This window comes from Candida parapsilosis, contig 005807 (genome assembly GCF_000182765.1).
Source record: "Candida parapsilosis strain CDC317 annotated contig 005807".
In the NCBI taxonomy this organism is placed as follows: domain Eukaryota; kingdom Fungi; phylum Ascomycota; class Pichiomycetes; order Serinales; family Debaryomycetaceae; genus Lodderomyces; species Lodderomyces parapsilosis.
This window is the reverse complement of record NW_023503280.1, coordinates 1,393,807-1,411,649: the sequence shown is the minus strand read 5'-3', so window position 1 is coordinate 1,411,649 and position 17,843 is coordinate 1,393,807. Positions and strand designations below refer to the sequence as shown.

Sequence of the window (17,843 nt, the reverse complement as noted above, 5' to 3'; positions counted from 1 at the left end):
AGGAGTCCATGCATCCACTAAGCTTCCATTTTGTTGTTATCATAAGCCATTCGCATATCTTGGTTTCCCATGTCTTATAAAAAGACCCCTTGTTGAGAAGTAATAGTACCCGTTCCGATCTTGTCGGTGGCGTTGCAAGTCATCAGTCATGTACGATAGTTAGTATTGTCCGATGACAATCTTTTCCACATATTCATTCAATCATCTTCACATTGTTTCTTATTTTTTCTTCGCCTATCTATGTTTTTTCTTGTCCTCGGCACCGACATCCTCCCAATAGCAGTACACGAAGACGTTATGATGCATTGATTCAACTCATTTAGACTGATTACATTATTGTCCATTGTGATTTGAGGGATTCTAAAAGTCATCTATGGAAGAGTAAAGTGTTTGTAAATCTTTTGTATGTAATGCGTAATCTAAAGTCCAAACTTTGTAACAAAAACAATGAAATAAAAGGAGCCGTCATGGAGCTACATGCATGAAGGTATCGGGAACATTCTGAAAGAACAGTCCATAGTCTTATAAAATAGCTAGCTATACACTACTCTCTCTCTACATAGAAACAGTTTGCGAATGAATTTGCCATTGGTTAATAGTTCTTGTCTATTAATAGCAATTTGTGTCATTTTGTATGTCCGTAAATTTCTTTCACACACAGCACAACATATACTCACTCTCAATCTAATTTTTTTTTTTGCCGCTATTAACTTATATCCGCTATCCTTCTCAAGAAGTTAAATTCCACAACTCCATAACCTGTTTCCATCTTCTCTTATTACTGTAGTATCGTACGATAGATGCCCTGCAAAAGTTCAGTGTCTGCTCTCACTCTTAGTTTTGGTCTCGTCTTTTCCGGATTTTTTTTTTTAAAAGTTTGAAATATCCCAGACAATAGAAGAAAAAGAAGAAGCAAATAAAAAAAATGACAAAAACCCACACAATAAGACACACACAGAGAGAGAGAAGGATCTAAAATTGTGATTTTGTAAGCAAAACGAACATCACTGTTCTTTTTTTTGAAAGACCAACCTTCACAACAGACCTCAGCAGTATAGGTCTACTATTACTACACATCTACCATTTAGCTCACCACCACTAGTAGAGCAACAACAAAGACTAGTCCTAGATTGGAAAAAACCATCACGCATTTTCACGCACCTCCCCACGCCGATATCACCTTTAAGAATCACCATATATATACACAGACACACCAACATTGCCACTTACAATGCCGTTTATCCAACAAGACGACACCATATTAAATAGCATTCACACTCTTTACACAAAAAGAGATTGGGATGATGATTACTGGAGCAATTCCGGTGGAGCACGATGGGCATTCTTTGCCATATTTGTTGTTTTGATAATCATTGTTGTTTTGGGTACGATAAGAGTCAACAAAAAACGAGCTCAACATGGAGAACAGCCAATTTATGGAACTAGATGGCTAACTCCACCATCATACAGGCAGTCACAAACTCAATACCAACAACCAGATCACGTTAGGGATCCTGATTTACCTAGTGCTTATGTTCCTACATATACAGCTACAGCTAATGAATACGATATGGGTTATTATGATTCAAATGGCAATTTCCACCCAAATCCAAATGCCAAACTGGCATTGCCACATCCTCCTGAAACCCATCAAAGAACAGGAAGTGCCATTAGTTCACACACAAACGCTGGAGCAACTACATTATCACCAACATTGGATCACGACAACAACAACAATAACAATGACTATGAAACTGGCAGATCTGCTCATGATGGCCACACTGGACCTACTGATGGAGAAGATGACGATCTTGCAGATATAAGTAGACCAGTTGGACCACCACCGTCGAGAAATACAAATACTAGTTTATCTAGCGTAGCCAGACCTGCTGGACCACCACCTTCATGGAATGAAAATAGCAGATCTCATACAGCAAGCACCAATACACGTGGCAATACTACCACTACCACCACTGCTGGAACTACAACTGATGATTCATCTGATGGACCACTGCCCTCTTCCTCTTCCAACAAAGGAACGGAAGTCAATGAGACCACCATTGAAAAGAAATAGTAATAAGAGAAGAAATTTACACATATGTATATTAATGTATAGCTAGTAATTCATAAACTTAATGCCTCTTCAATTCGCATGCAGAGTTACTGATTCATACCTGGAAGCTACTAAGCTACAATGAATATACAATGTTTATTATAAATATATTATGATATTACCACATTTTATGCCATAAAGTCAAAGATTGATCCCATATTCACATACCTACGTCCACACTCATCGAGATACTTCAGGACAACTTCCTGACAATATCCAAACAACTCCTTATTCTGTTCGGCCAAAGCATCAACTTGACCTTGAGCCAATTTCTGTTGGTCTTCCTTACCCCCACTACCAGCTGGAGTCTCAAGTGCATCAACAATGGGTCTCAACTTACCTGCTTTGGTCTTTTCCACATCGAATATGGAATTGAAATACAACAATTGATTGTACAACGCCTTATCGGTATACCTGTACCTCATAACTCCTCTACAATCCAATCCTTTACCCGAAGCTCCAATGCATCGTTTCCCATAAACGGAAATCTGTCTTGTTTCAATGCCACATGAATTGTCATCACAAACTAACCACCCACAATAATACAAAGCAATGTGTTTTCTTATTGTCGCTTCAAGTTGTGCTGTTAATTTGATTGTGGGGAATGTATAGTCACATTTCTTGCATGTAACACCATTGAATGTCACTTTGTAGTCATTCGATGCTTGTATACCACCATACCTGAAAACATGGCCACAGTTGCACTTCAACACAAGATAACTCGATTGTCTAAACCGCTCTTGGTCGGAAATATTCGATTCAATGGAGGTGATTTCCCCATTGAAACCTTCATTCTTCACCTTGAGAATATAACGTTTGGTATCAACGCCCAAGCTTGTTGCCACCCTCATCATATCAACAGACTCAATCTTGTCCAATAATCTTTCAACAGGGGCAAATATCTGCTTCTCAAGATAAAACATTGGGTCTGGCTTGAGATTCAATTTCTTAGACAACAACTCCTGTATTGCTCTTGCTCTTTCAGCAACTGTAGACTTGTCATTCTCATCAGTAGGTGCAGTGACAACATAGGAAATCACACTACCGGCTTTGACAACTTTGCCTTCATTTTTCAATCGAAGAGCCACTTGCACTTGAGGCATTGATTTCCCATTGGGATAATTGTTGGGATCTTTCGAAAGTTTGGTGTTGATCTTGAATCTGTCCACTGGCATTTCATTACCCAAAATTTTATCACGCATCTCCTCCAAAAACGTGTAGACATCCTGCAAAGCTTCTTCAGGATCAGCATCAGACAAAATTTTCATTAACACAAATGTGGAAATATCTTTGGAAAGCTGACAATATTCACGTCTTCTCATATCTAATCCTTTAACTTCTAAAGTAGTCACTTCTTCGCCGGTGACTTTGTTTATCGACACATTCATGGCTGCATATTTCTTTTTAGCATGTAGCAACAACCGTTTGAATACATTATCAATATCAATTTCTAACATCTTATACCGCTCATTGACTTGCACCTTAAACTCATCACCAACCTTGATGGCATCTTTGTACGTTTGTGCACCAGTATCAATCATAACCGAATCGGTATCTCCATAAACAACCCTCAAACTCGAAGACTCAGCTAGTTGTCTCGTATCCATTAAAATCTCACGACCTTTGTTTGTCACCAACATTGCCAATGGCTTGGCATAAAATCTCGAATTCACATAACCCAAGCATCCATACATGGAATTGGCCGTCAATTTCAATGCTTGTTGTTTAATGTCGTACTGAGCTTTCTGGAAAGGGGTATTTTTGGGATCTTTCAACAACTTTTTTACCTCTCTACGACGGGTGACCAACGAGTTCAACAATCTTGGCAACACTCCTCTCTCCGAGTCATTGTCTGGTATCAAAGGCATATCCTTATCCTCGTTGTGTGTGGTATTGAACCTATCTCTGTCAACCGTAGTGAAACAAATATTGTATTCTTGAATAATACTAGGGTACAATGAGTTGAAGTCCATGACCAAGATATAGTTCTTGTGCAATCCCTTTTCGGGTTCAAAGACCAATCCACCTTGGTATTTTGGCTTCTTGTTGGATGTAGCAGTTTGTACGTCTTCTTCAGCATTTTCCAATTGCGCTTCTTGTTGAAACGAGGTGTTCTTGTGCGTGGAGTCTTCCTTGTCTGGCACAATATAGTTGTTTCTTCTAAACTCGTGCAACAAGATATACTCGTTTCGACCTGCCCTCGTACCACTCAAAGTATGACTCCAAGCATTACCAGCAATGTTGGTCAATTGCTTTGACAATGAAAGTATCTGAGTAGCAAAAGCCACCTCGCTAGCAATCTTTACATTAATCTCGTTCTCTTTCAATGCAAGCATGAATAGAGTTGCATCTTCTGAAAATTTCGCATTTTGAAAATTAATGTCCAATGCATTATGCTTTTTGTGACAGACAACGTCATACATTTCTACCAAATCCCATGACTGACATTTCATTGTTAGTGATTGCCCCATTTCATTGGCAATGTCACATAATAATCTTCCTCGGAACACTTCACGGATTAGCAAGTTATTATTGAAACCTGAACCATGTTTGTTTATAGATTGTGGCCATTGCTTTCTATTCCTGCGCCCCAAGGCTGACCAAGTGGTGACTTGATTATCGTGCATACGATGCACCAAAACATCCAAGGAGATGTTTTCCAACCTGTGACCAATGAATATATCAGGATCAACTGTCTTGATTTTTGCTGCCACCGCGTTCAATAAAACCTTTTCGTTTGGGCACATGCGCAACTCAAACATTTCCTTTTTTGCCAATTGTGCCATCCCTGGTGGGAATGAAACAGCGCCAACGGGTCTTGCATAGGTAATCACATCATCCGGCTTCAAGTCTTCTGGAATTGGAGCATCCTGAGGTAAATTGTAATATGTTGCTACGGATACAGACACCACTTCTTGTTTGTTTTGTTTTGGATTCATCACAGTTAGCACCGATATTGATGTACAAGTCAAGTCAGGAGCTGCTGGTGGCGCTTTATCCACAACACTTATCTTCCCCGGCAGAGCAATAGCAACTTCAATTTGACAATGAGACGAGTTACGAATAGCATCAAAATCACCTCCTTGAATTTCAAGCCAGCATGGACCCATAATACCTCTTTGTGTGACAAAAGATTCAAACATGTTGGCATTGGTTCCAAATATATGGCTAAATGTTTCCCCTTCAGTATCAGCAGGAAGGACTTTTCTATTTGTGACAGTATTGTATGGCAACAACACTTTAAGATACTCAGCCTCCTTTGGAATATAGGCCAACTCAAATGCATATTTTTTAGTTTCTGGTTTTGCTCTGAGGGATTCCAATTTGTAATTTTCCATAAATATTGGGGTAATCTCATCAAGAACATCATCAGTGGAGAATCTTTGGTTTCCCAGGTTGGATTGTTTTTCCTTTGGTAAAATGTACAACTCACGACAAAGACCATTGATTTGAACCACTCCTGAAGCTAACTTCCCATCTTTGGTTTGAATCTTACCAAAAAGTAACAATGAGTTTTCAACTTCAGCGTAGTCCATCCAGAACATCCTGAAACTTCCTGTTTCACTATTCACATCCTGTTCATCTATCTTGTCTGTATGATTTGCAAATGCGGTGTATGGCTGTCTTGGAGGAGATGAAGAAATTGCGCCAGCCTTCACTGAAGAGATTGTTGCGGTGTTATGCTCCCTCTTGACTCCTGATGTTTTTGGTCTTTTTGCAAAAATTACATCGTCATCTGAATCACTTTCGTCCAATTTTGATTCTGGTAATGTTTTTTCGCTCTTCACTTCTTTTCGAGGTGATGATGCTGGGTCTACATTCTCCTTCTCTTGAACTGCATCGCTAGCAATTGTTGTAACAGGAGAAGACGGTTGTTCGACCTCTTCAAAATCCATAGTGTAGTCTGAGGATGCATTGAATGCCTCGACTGATGGCGATTTCCTTTCTTTGTTGATGGTGGAGAATGTGAATGAAGTGTTTGGTTTCCGCTTTTTAATAGGGACCGATTTCTTAAAGTTTGCAAATGATTTTGCCACATTTACTTTCTTCTGTGGCACATCTTGAAAGCCTTCTAAAATATCATCGATATTCATGTCAACCTTTTTCACCTCATTAGTGCGGATAGTAGTGGATTTGAAAAAGTTGTTGATTGGTGCAGTTTTTGCAACTTTAATGGGCCTCTGCTCATCTTTCTTTTTACGTTTCCTTTTATTTGAATCAACATCATCTTCATCGGAGTAGTAATTAGGTCTTGACGAGTCATCCCATTCATCAGCACCATTGTCAACATATCCTTCACCATTATCATCAACAATGAAATCATCATTCATCAATTGGTGTCGCTTATGTTCTCTAAACGTCTCTTCATCAACCTCGTCATAAATTTCATTTAAGTTAGTTTCGTCATCTGAATCTAGTAAAACTCTTCCTCCGGTTTTTCTAGCCTCTTTTAGCAATTTCAATTTCTCCCTCTTTGCAGCCTTTGTCAGCATCTTTTGGCAGGGTGGGGGGAGAGGGTTATGTAGATTTTTGAAGTTGAAAAGGTGTACCCAGTGTGTAGTTGGTACGTCAATCACTCAATGAAAGGAATTAGAAAATTAGTTGAGAGAGAGGGAATAAGAGAAACACGAAATTACAAAATATACAAAAAGACGTGTCTTTGTGTCAAAACAAATTAAAACGCGTAAGCACATATACACACAAAGAACCAACTTATTCACTCTCTTACTCTCTGAAACACGTTGCATCATCAAAGAATTCTAACTCGTAATCAACTCCTTTGGAATCAAACCTTGGGTAACTCTCTGCACAATGGTACCACCAAACTCAATAATAATTTGTGGGTCTCCCAACAATTGTTTAATGAGTTCCCAAATCAAATTGGATTCCTTCAATGCTGTAAGCAAATCACTCAAGCTAAGTGCATGAGATTGCAAAATCAGGACAAGGAAGTGCGCATTAGGTGCTGCTAACTCAGGCGTTGTTAATAAATGTTTGACAACTGAAACTGCCAAACCAGAATCTCTCAATGATATAAACAACTGATCCAACAATGCATTTTCTCTCTTACCAATTTCAATATTGGTAGAGTTTGAGACTTCAACTGCCTCATCATCCATCCGCTTACTCAATGAGCCTAAGCCTAACCCACTTTGTTTTAAAATTTCCATCGTAATGTTGATCAAACCAGGCAAAATTTCCGAATCCTCCAATCCCAATGTCAAGACATCCATTATCAAGTTGGATCTTTGTAAGGCAATAATCAAGTCAGTCAAGTTTATCAATTTCAATCTTATTACCCAGATGGTAGTTTGAATCACTATATCCAATAGCTCTGGACGCAACAAGACAAAGTCAATCACAGTTAAAGCAACACCTGTGTTGTTGAGTGTCAGTAAAATAGTGTCCAACAACGGCAAGTCCGATCTTTTGTCTAACGAGCTAAAAACATCGGAAGGTGGTCGTGTTCCAAGATTGTAAGCATTGAAGTTCTGCAACGACATCAATAGCATGGCAAGTTGAGTATTATTAACAACGGGTTCGGCAATGACAGAGACAGGACTGGTATCATTCGATGCGCTTGTTGTAGCTATTTCTTTTGGTGCGGTTTCATTCCATGATCTCCTTCTTACCAAGTCCATGATGGTGGTATCATTCCATGATCTTTTTATTGTCGAACCAACAATAACGTGGGCAGTTGTGAATAGAATAAGAATCTGCAATGCTTTCATTTCTTGAAGATATAAGTATTTCCCTCTATCTACATCAAAGCGAAATGAGGATACTTGCTTATTTATATTGCAAACTTTAACCACAATAGCTTTTCATGAGTACCCTAAAACTTTGAAATATCGAATACAGGCAAGTATAATGCTAATGCCCAATTGGTATTTGATAAAGAAACTACATCTTCATCCTAATCGTAATCTGAGATCGGGATCTGGATCTCAATACCGAATCGAGCATTGTTCCTGAAATCTGTTCTTCCTTCCTTATTCATTATATTGAGTGAAACAAATATTTTGAGGAAACTTCCATTTACGAAAGCCTCCAACTTTCCACAAAAAAAGAAAATATTGAATCTATTGCAACTGACTCTTTCCCTAAAATACACACAACATGTCCTTCGCCAACATCGACCTCGAGGCCCAAAAGAAGCCTTTGCTACAGAAAGGTGCAGGTGATAAATACACGGATATCGAAACCACTGATTTGGATAGGATTATCGATAAGACATCAAAGCAACTACAAACATTCAACCAGCAGATTTCACTGTTTGATCAGCAACGTAGACAACTAGGCTCCAAACGAGACTGCGTACAGTTACGGTCCAATATTGATACTTCGATTGAGCATATAAGTGAGTTATACAATGCTATAGAGCATTTAATAACTAATTTGTCACAATTAATCAATATAAGTGCAGGTGACAAATCGGATGGATCTGACAAACTTAAAGTTAATACCCGCCATATTGTGATCAAGGAGAGACTCGTAGGTGAATTTAATGAGCTAGATAAGAAATTCAAACGATTAGTCAAGGTGTATCAAGAAAAGAAAAGAGTTACTCCAATAGTTACTAAAGCGGTTTCTCATAGTGATGATAAGGACCCAAATCGTGATGATCAGCACCAGCTTCAACAACAACAACAGAAACAGTTGGAACCCGAATTGGACCAATATCTAGTCGAACAAACCGAATTGCAATATCATCTACAATTAACGGAAGAGCGAAATCGGGAAATTGAGCAAGTAACTGAGGGTATAATGGAGGTAAATTCAATATTTAAGGACTTAGATCAGCTTATACATCAACAGGGCGAACAGCTCAACACAGTAGAAGACAACATATTGCAACTTCATGGTAATACACAACAAGCGGATAGAGAGTTAACCAAGGCAAATAATTATCAGAAGCTGAAAGGAAAATGGTCATGCATTTTGCTCACGGCATTGACTATAGTGGTGTTGATAGTGGTTCTTGCAGTTGTTAGCTAACCAAAGAGGCAGTGTATAAACAGTGAATAGCATTATAAAAATATCTTTAGAGACATATTATACGAATGTTTTTACCCCGTAAAAAAAAACGTTATTTAACAACAATATACACAGAATAAAGTAAAGATCAAAGAAATACTGCTTCAATCAATCAACTTCTAAATCATCACCATCGTCGGCGGGTTCAATATCGGTATCAATCTCCAGAAAATCAGTTGTATTTGGCGTTTCAATGTCAGTAAAGCTTTCATACCCAGTTGATCTTCCTTCCTCTTCTTCTTTAGCAAATGCACCATCTTCATAGCCATCAGCAAAAACACCATCATTTTTAATCTTTTGTTTCTCAAGCCTTTCATGACAATACTCGGCACCTCGATTGAAAAGGTTCTCAGCTGCTTGCAAGATAGTTTCCTTGTTGTTAACAATTGCTAACCCAGCACCAGCAACTCCGCCTACTGCAAGGGCTACTTTTACAGAAAATGGTATCGCTTTTGTCATGTTAGTAGATGCAAGATTCTCAGTATTTGTGGCTCAAGTGGACACATATACATACCAAGGAAAGGCATATTGTGGGGAGATATAGCTTTAAAGTTTGGTTAAAATCGTAGGAAAGTTCCCGTGTCGACGTAAACTCGAAAATGGCGTGTTCAAAATCCAGTTTGGTATGGATTATATGCCCTCTGCCCGATTTCTATTGCTTCAACGACGCGCTGTTGTTTTATGATGGCAACTGTTGTTTAAAACGAGCAAACACCCTGTGAAATTAAATGAGGCGAGAGTAAGTCACTGCATTTTACTACTTGCATTTTGTGTAACTTAGAAACACATGCCTGATAAGCACAAGGGCCCACCTCACAAGTTGTTTAAATAGTTCATCCTGTCAGTTTTTGAAAGACTTGGTATGAATGAGCTGCCCTGCAGAGTGCTGAAGTTTTATGAAGCCGTAGTGGCGTCAGGTGTCATATCACGTAAAGGGTTAGCGCATTTTACAAAGGAACTGTACAACCATCCCAACTAGTACATGGCTTCCACACGGCTTTCGTGTATGATTACTGGGATTGATTCAAAACAAGCTCATTGATCATTGTCATTGACTAATGCCTAGCCATTAACGTGAAGTTTATGTTACAAATTGACGCTACCTGTTGACAACTTCTTTGCACTTTGTCGAACTTCATGACTCAATTTATCTGTGCTTCAAATTTGCAGTAAAATGTGTTTCCTCAAAAATAGTCCCTCTGAGCCCCACTAATGACTACATGCGATCCAAGTGACATCGTAATATCACGACCATTGAGCGTCTCAGAAAACTTTTTCAGATCAAGAACAGCCAGTGGTAATTACCGCAATTTTCAGGTTACAGCTACTTATCAACCAGGCCTAAAGAATAATTTGAAGCTCTTTTATCAAGCATTGAGAAAATTAGTTCTTGATTACCATATATTGATCACAAATGTACAGTTCAACACCACTATTGATGGATACGTTTACGAACCGTTGAAACAGGTTGACTTTGCCAGTATTGTTGGATTTGTAGACAATGCCGACTACATTTCCAACGACATAATCAATGAGAACTTCATGAAGTATATCAATCAAATCACCTTTGACTTGTACTCACAAACTCCATTGTTCAAGTTGATCTTGGTGGGTGAAGACCAGCTCTGTGCCGTGTTTGAACATACCATTGCTGATGGATTAGTTGCCAGATACATACATGAAATTCTACTTGAGAACCTTGCATACTGTGAGAATGGTGCTAATTGGAACACTTTACAGAGCGAGTACGGGTTTACAGATTCAGATGGTTTTAATAACACCCAACTATTTAATCTCGAACGTGATCAGAAATTCATTAAAAACTCCTTGCCACCTCCCATTGATTTGTTTCTTCCAATAGACGGAGACTATACTGGAGGGGATCCGTATTTTTCTGAGCTTGTGGCTCCTCCAGGTACAAAGGGAAAGTGGGCCGGTCGGTTTCTTGCAGTTGATACTCACGATATCGCTTTCAAGTTAATCAACTTCCCTGACCATGAGACCAATCAAATATTGAAAAAGTGTAAAACAGAAAAGGTCTCTGTTACAGCTTATATTGAAGCGATTTTAGCCCTCACGTTATATCCTGTGTTTAGTGGGAAGTACGCCTCCTTCAAGTGTGCTATGGCTTTGCGAAGGCACATGGATGCAACAAATGCACCAAAGCAATATCATTCTATTTTGAGCCGTCCTGAGTACAGAATCTTGGGAACACTGGCACATATGGGCTTTGGGATGAATCTTCCACCAGTCAAGGAATTTTCATGGTATCTCGTTCGCCTAATCAACAATCACATTGTTGACGGATGCAACAATAAAATGGCATTGAGCCAAATGAAAGGTTTCAAGGATATTGCTAATTTGAAAGATGCCACAAACGAACTCTTTTTCAGTAGGCAATTGAACAAGCCCAAAGCAGATGCCATAAAGATTTCTAATTTGGGATTCGCACTTCAAACCGAACACCAGTCTGAACTGGGTAGCACATGGATGATTACAAACATGATTTTCTCCCAAGACATGGCTCCTTATGCTTCAGAATTCATGTTGAATGTGATTTCCACAGCAAAAGGTGGCTTGAATTTGACGTTGAGCTACTACGACTATACCTTCGAAGATTCCAAGTGTAACAATTTTGATTATTTAGTAGCCAACCTTAAGAAAAACATGATTGAATGTTTATCATAAATACATAGATTAATACGATGATTTGCGACAAAAGGATAATGGTAAACGTAGAATACTTTTCGTATTGTCGCAATATGTAAGTGTCGCGAACAAGAAAATGACAACACACACACACCAAATGGATTAAATACACCTTATATCCCAAAAATCATCACACCTCATGCCATCAACGTCGGGGTTTGACACATCCTTTGATGACACACTTGTGCTGTCGAAAGTAAGGAGTCCGGAAACTGGGTCGTGGATAAACCGAAATGAAATCCGCGAGGTTCAACGATACGATGATTTCAGATCAATTGATTGGGTTGAAGACGAATTAGATGAACAAAAACAACGTCTTTTGAAGTTAAAGCATATCACCAATAAAGGCAACAATTTCAAGGATAAAATACTATCCCAAATATCCAATTGGCTTGTTCTAGCGTGCATGGGAGTGGTGATTGGTCTAATTGCAGGGTCATTGAATATCATAACATCATTTCTCTCCAGTGCACGAGTAGGTTACTGCAAACGAGGTTTTTACTTGAGCGAATCGTTTTGTTGCTGGGGTGAAAGTGATGCGCATTGTTCTAGCTGGACGAAATGGACTTCACTAGGCGGACTCAATTACATAATTTACATTCTAATATCACTTCTCATGTCGTATACAGCAGCGAAAATTGTCAAGCATTATGCACCATTTGCAGCTGGCTCGGGTATTTCAGAGATCAAATGCATTGTCTCAGGGTTCGTGATGGATGGCTTTTTGGGATGGTGGACTTTGGCTATAAAAAGTTTGGGCCTTCCGTTGGCGATTGGGTCTGGTTTGAGTGTTGGGAAAGAAGGGCCCAGTGTTCATTATGCCGTTTGCGTGGGTAATTCAATTGCGAAATTAGTACCAAAGTACAAAAAGTCGGCATCGAAGGGAAGGGAGTTTTTAACGGCGACAGCGGCTGCAGGAGTAGCCGTCGCGTTTGGTTCACCAATGGGAGGGGTGCTTTTTTCAATTGAGGAGATTTCATCAGTATTTCAATTGTCAACATTGTGGAAATCGTACTTTTGCTCACTTATTGCGGTCACCACGCTAGCAGCCATGAATCCATTCAGAACCGGGCAATTGGTGTTATTTGAGGTCACATATGATACCAATTGGCATTACTTTGAGATACCCATTTACATAGTTTTGGGAATTTTTGGTGGTGTTTACGGAATCCTTGTGTCAAAACTAAACACCAAAGTGGTATCCTTTCGTAAGCGCTTTCTTTGGCCCTGGGCAATTCGGGAGGTATGCATATTGACTTTATTAACTGCCAGCTTTTCATACTTTAACGAATTTCTAAGCTTGGACATGACCGAGTCGATGCAAATTTTGTTTCACGAATGTGATGATACATTTCAAAACCCCATTTGCCACCCTGAAAATGGCAAGACACGGCTTTTTTTTTCATTGTTGTTTGCAACAGTTGCGAGAATGGGGCTTACGATAATTACATATGGTTGCAAAGTTCCCGCTGGCATATTTGTTCCTTCTATGGCAGCAGGTGCAACATTTGGACGAGCACTTGGAATCATAATCGATTACGCATATAAAAAGAATCCAAATCTAGCCATTTTTTCAGCTTGTGATGAGGGAGATAAATGCATCATACCAGGAACATATGCATTTTTGGGTGCAGCTGCAGGGTTGTGTGGTATTACCGACTTGACAGTTACTGTGGTAATTATCATGTTTGAATTGACTGGTGCAATCCGTTACATCCTTCCCACAATGATTGTTGTTGCCATCACAAAGGGCATCAATGATAGATGGGGAAAGGGAGGAATTGCTGATCAAATGATTAAGTTCAATGGATTGCCTTTCATGGATTCAAAAGAGGAATTCCATTTTCACACAGCTGTGACATCAGCAATGTCTAGCGTCGTGGTGGCCTTTTCAGCCGATCCAAGCGACGCTTTGACGTTGGAACAATTGAAGCAAACGTTGAAGAAGACAAAGTATCGGGGCTTCCCGATTATTCGTTCGGGGAACAATCCCAAAATCGAGGGCTATATTTCCAGATATGAGGTAGAGTATGTGCTTATTAAAAATGAAAGTGTTAACCCAGGGACTCTATGCAATTTCAACTTGAGGGAGAGAGGCTCAACTGAAAAAATTGATTTCAGTTCAATGATAAATCAAGCACCGTTGAGTGTTGATTGTGAAACATCCTTAAAGTTTGTTTCTGATATTTTTGTCAAACTTGGACCACGTTACTTATTGATTGAGCTGCTGGGAACCTTGATTGGAGTAATTACAAGAAAGGATATACTTCTATACGAGCATTCCATTCATCGAAAGGAAGTAGACAGAGGGCCTCAGGAGAGGCAAGAAGCGTTCGAGGAAAGAGTTTGGAACACCATGAAATCGATTTCGCTATCCACTCGTGAATTTTTTGGGCGAACTTTACATCGGGATTCTTATAGATACACACCTGCATTGTAAAAATTATTGATCTTTCCATTTCCAGTACTCCTGATAATCATGATATAAACTCTTGTATAAGGCTTTACCAGCATAGTCCAAAGCAGAATTGACAATTTGCAACTCACTTTTAGACAAGGAGTCGAAAATCGTGTATACACCCGTAGCCAAAATGTCATTGACTTGCTTGCCAAAAGTGAATTTCAAATTTAGGTATATGTAGTTGATCAATAGGTATGGCAAATAAATTCGAAGCTGTTTCTTGTAAAGGTTTGCTTGCGTGGTTAGTCTGTTATTCTGCTGGCCAGAACGAACCGATAAGTCCCTCACATGTTCTTGAGGTTCACACAAATTGCTCACTAGTCTGGTAAAAGAGCCAGCTGCTATGTTACTATGTCCCAATTGCCCCGGCTCGACCAATGATTCCAAAAAGGTGCACATCAAGTATATAATTGAGTGGTGACGAGTTGACAATTTGAATCGATGATGCAACAATATTTGTGATACAACTCGCAAGGATTCTAAATACAATTGTTCGAACTCATGTTTGTCAGATAAAGTTATTGATGAAACTATCCCAATATGAGCAAGCGCCATTTCAAGGATATACTGGTTGAATAGCCACTGTTTTTGGGTAAGCAACCATTTGAGGTTGCCCATAATATGCTGCAACACTTTTGGCAGCAATTGCAGTGGATTCCTTAAATAGCCTGAAAACAATGCGATTTGCAAACTGCCATCAGGTTCTTTGGGCATAGTCGTCAACAAAGCGGACAACACCATGCAGATAGAGTTTGAAAATGTATCCTCAGCATCCGCCGTAGAGAATATAACATAGTTGCAAATTGCATAATAAAGTTCCACCTTTTCATTCACGAGCGATTGCAAATATTGAACAACATCATCAAAAAGATGTTGTGTATGCGCTTCAGTATTGAGAACCAAATAAAGACTCAAAACGTACTTTGCAAACCTCAAATCGGGCTTGGCACATTTGCAAACTAAACTGAACAATGCTTGTTTGATGGAAGTATCATTTGCTTCAATTTTAATCTGACCCGCAATAGACTTGACGTCATTAAAGGTTAGCATCGATGGGGGTATACTAGCGAGTCCATGAAGAAACCAATTCAACTTGGCATTATCCAGGTTATCCTGACTGTCTTTAATTTGCCTAATGCATTGCATTTTGAATGTATTTACCAATTCCTCATACTTAGTGAGATCGTTACCGGTAAGTACACTTTGATGTGACACAATAATCAAAGCCATTTTCATTTCTGGCAAAACGTCACCACTTCCACCAATTTGCATACTCCTAACAAGCATCCCAATTGCATTTGCGACAAAAGCACGATTCTCGTCGGATTTTATCATATCAACATTAGTCTTCCATACCTTTTTGGAGATGCTACTTGCGTACTTTTGAGCCTCATCAGTAGGTGCCAATGCCAAAATTTGAAGAACCACTGAAATATCACGTTCGATACTAGATTGATACGATGCTGAATCGAGTAAGTAATCGATACATCCTAGCACTCGAACCTCCTTTGTTTCAATGTACTTTCTCGTTAAAATGTTCAACAAGTCCTTCTTGGGACCCCTTGAAAAACAAGCTAATGGTATTTTTGGGATGTGATCAAAATGCGACATAGGATCTGCAATAAATAATCTCATCATGCAAGTCATGATATTTCTTTGTTCATAGATTTCACAATCAGTATGACAAAGAAAAGCTGTTTCAAATGCAAGTTTCAACAACTCAACAATACTCTCATTTGTGAAATAGTCATTGATCATGACAAACCATCGACAAAACGCCAGCGAAATGAGACTAGGGTTGTCTCGTAAAAACAAAATCAATTGCCGCTGTTTCTTATTGGAGTAGTCTTGGATGATATTCAATTCTAGCAATCTAAGCACGGTGTAATGATAATAAATATCGTAGTCCAATTCCAACACACTTTCTGGAATGACAAATTCCGAACCATACAAGTTGAGAAGGTTGTACCGCACCTGCCAAAAATTTGTCGACGAATTTATATAGCTCTGGATTTGATTAAATGTGGGCTTTAATGAATCTATCAACTTCCATGAAGACGAAATTAATCCTTTTGTAATTGCTGTAAGCACAGCAAAGGATGCCTCCAGCAGTAGATTTGGTGACGTTTCGAGGACTTGAACGATTTGCTTTTCAGATAGGGAATCAATGCAGTTGGCAACATGCGCGATAAAGTCATCTCCATCCCATAATTCGTCTCTAGCGATTGCTTTAGGCCACACTTTTGTTAGAAATTCAACCAATTCTCTGTTTTTTGCATAAGCATAAACAATGACTTTACCCACGGGCAAGACTTTTTCATCTAGATTGAAAGCCGAGTTGTATTTTTCGAAAACAAACTTCGACTTTGTAGCTGCCAACTCACTGTCCAATTCAAAAACATATTTTACCATATCCCAATTCAAGTCAATAAACTTTTTGCTAGCAACTTCCTTGGTATAAACTGAAAAGATAAACTCTTGCGGCAACGCATGATGAGAACCGACCAAAGATGCTAGGAGCGACTCTGATAAGTTTGGAGATTTATTGACGATGACATCAAATAGCTCCGTACAAAGTTTCATCTGCTTTGGGGCTAGTTTTCGAACAGCCATTTGAAAAAAGTACCTTAAAGAAGCATCATCGGGTGTCTCTTTTTTGAGAAGCTTATCCAAATTGTGAACCAAGTATGGCAAGTTTTCTGGATAGAATACCCTTGTTGTGAAAATCTCCTCATACAAATGCTTACTGGGCAGCTCGCTTTCAATGGATAAATACTTAGTTAACGAAATAAAAAGCTCTTCGAAAAATTGTGAATACGATTTCTTTGATACTTCCAAAAGTCCCTGGGGATGGGAATTCCAGTAAACATTCGTCACTATCTCATCTAACGTAACTGATGAGTTTTTAGGTGCTTTGTTCTGAATATAGCTAAGAGTCGATTTAAGCAATCGAATTCCAGTGGACTCCTCTATCTCCATAAACAGTCTCTTTAAAAACATGGACAAAATCTGGCAAACATAAGGCAAACAATCCCATCCTTCTGGATCATCGGACTCCATTAAAAGTATCATAAGATCAACAATTTTCAAGCTCTGCAAAATGCTTGTCTCATTATGACCTTCGATAAATAATACTCGCTTTAGCAAATTCCAAACATCCTTGTCCAGTTTCCATTTACTGAAGTTCGACGAGTTCGATCGATCATTTAAACGATCGACAAGTAAGCTCAATATAAACTCTCTCTTGTTCGGCAAGTACACATCTAATTTCGTATCTAAGATATCGTTTGCAATTTTTAAAATTTCCGGTAGGTGGCCCTCTTTAGAACGAAGGAACCTCGTCACAGCCTCTGCGGAACCTAGATTAGACGTGGGTGAGGGCATCACACAATTGGTAACTGGAAATAACTCGATCAGTGTTTGGTTCGCTCTGCCCAAAGTCATCTCCATCGCGAAAAATATAACCTATACGTCTACAATCTTTCGATGCATACAAAAGAGACACACAAGTCTTTAAAGCGA

General features: G+C 39.1%; 8 protein-coding genes across 8 annotated transcripts; 4 read left to right on the top strand and 4 right to left on the bottom strand. All coding sequences in view use genetic code 12, as the record gives it.

Annotated features, from left to right (window-relative positions):
* Positions 1–1,231: 1,231 nt before the first annotated feature.
* CPAR2_806180 (uncharacterized protein) lies at positions 1,232–2,074 on the top strand (the record flags this gene model as incomplete). Its single annotated transcript, XM_036808511.1, has 1 exon — positions 1,232–2,074. The coding sequence occupies one exon, from the start codon at positions 1,232–1,234 to the stop codon at positions 2,072–2,074; it is 843 nt and encodes a 280-aa protein (XP_036665241.1).
* A 167-nt stretch (positions 2,075–2,241) lies between these two features.
* POL1 (DNA-directed DNA polymerase alpha catalytic subunit) lies at positions 2,242–6,606 on the bottom strand (the record flags this gene model as incomplete). The annotated part of the gene is made up of 1 exon (XM_036808510.1): positions 2,242–6,606. The coding sequence occupies one exon, from the start codon at positions 6,604–6,606 to the stop codon at positions 2,242–2,244; it is 4,365 nt and encodes a 1,454-aa protein (XP_036665240.1).
* Positions 6,607–6,873: 267 nt separating this feature from the next.
* Positions 6,874–7,845, bottom strand: CPAR2_806160 (uncharacterized protein; the record flags this gene model as incomplete). Its single annotated transcript, XM_036808509.1, has 1 exon — positions 6,874–7,845. One exon carries the CDS (start codon positions 7,843–7,845, stop codon positions 6,874–6,876), a length of 972 nt encoding a protein of 323 aa, XP_036665239.1.
* Positions 7,846–8,233: 388 nt separating this feature from the next.
* VAM3 (SNAP receptor) lies at positions 8,234–9,112 on the top strand (the record flags this gene model as incomplete). The annotated part of the gene is made up of 1 exon (XM_036808508.1): positions 8,234–9,112. The coding sequence occupies one exon, from the start codon at positions 8,234–8,236 to the stop codon at positions 9,110–9,112; it is 879 nt and encodes a 292-aa protein (XP_036665238.1).
* A 147-nt stretch (positions 9,113–9,259) lies between these two features.
* On the bottom strand, positions 9,260–9,678 carry CPAR2_806140 (uncharacterized protein; the record flags this gene model as incomplete). Its single annotated transcript, XM_036808507.1, has 2 exons — positions 9,260–9,600; positions 9,666–9,678. 2 exons carry the CDS (start codon positions 9,676–9,678, stop codon positions 9,260–9,262), a joined length of 354 nt encoding a protein of 117 aa, XP_036665237.1.
* Positions 9,679–10,363: 685 nt separating this feature from the next.
* On the top strand, positions 10,364–11,839 carry ATF1 (Atf1p; the record flags this gene model as incomplete). The annotated part of the gene is made up of 1 exon (XM_036808506.1): positions 10,364–11,839. One exon carries the CDS (start codon positions 10,364–10,366, stop codon positions 11,837–11,839), a length of 1,476 nt encoding a protein of 491 aa, XP_036665236.1.
* Positions 11,840–11,999: 160 nt separating this feature from the next.
* Positions 12,000–14,300, top strand: CPAR2_806120 (uncharacterized protein; the record flags this gene model as incomplete). Its single annotated transcript, XM_036808505.1, has 1 exon — positions 12,000–14,300. One exon carries the CDS (start codon positions 12,000–12,002, stop codon positions 14,298–14,300), a length of 2,301 nt encoding a protein of 766 aa, XP_036665235.1.
* A 3-nt stretch (positions 14,301–14,303) lies between these two features.
* On the bottom strand, positions 14,304–17,771 carry CPAR2_806110 (uncharacterized protein; the record flags this gene model as incomplete). Its single annotated transcript, XM_036808504.1, has 1 exon — positions 14,304–17,771. The coding sequence occupies one exon, from the start codon at positions 17,769–17,771 to the stop codon at positions 14,304–14,306; it is 3,468 nt and encodes a 1,155-aa protein (XP_036665234.1).
* Between the last annotated feature and the right edge of the window lie 72 nt (positions 17,772–17,843).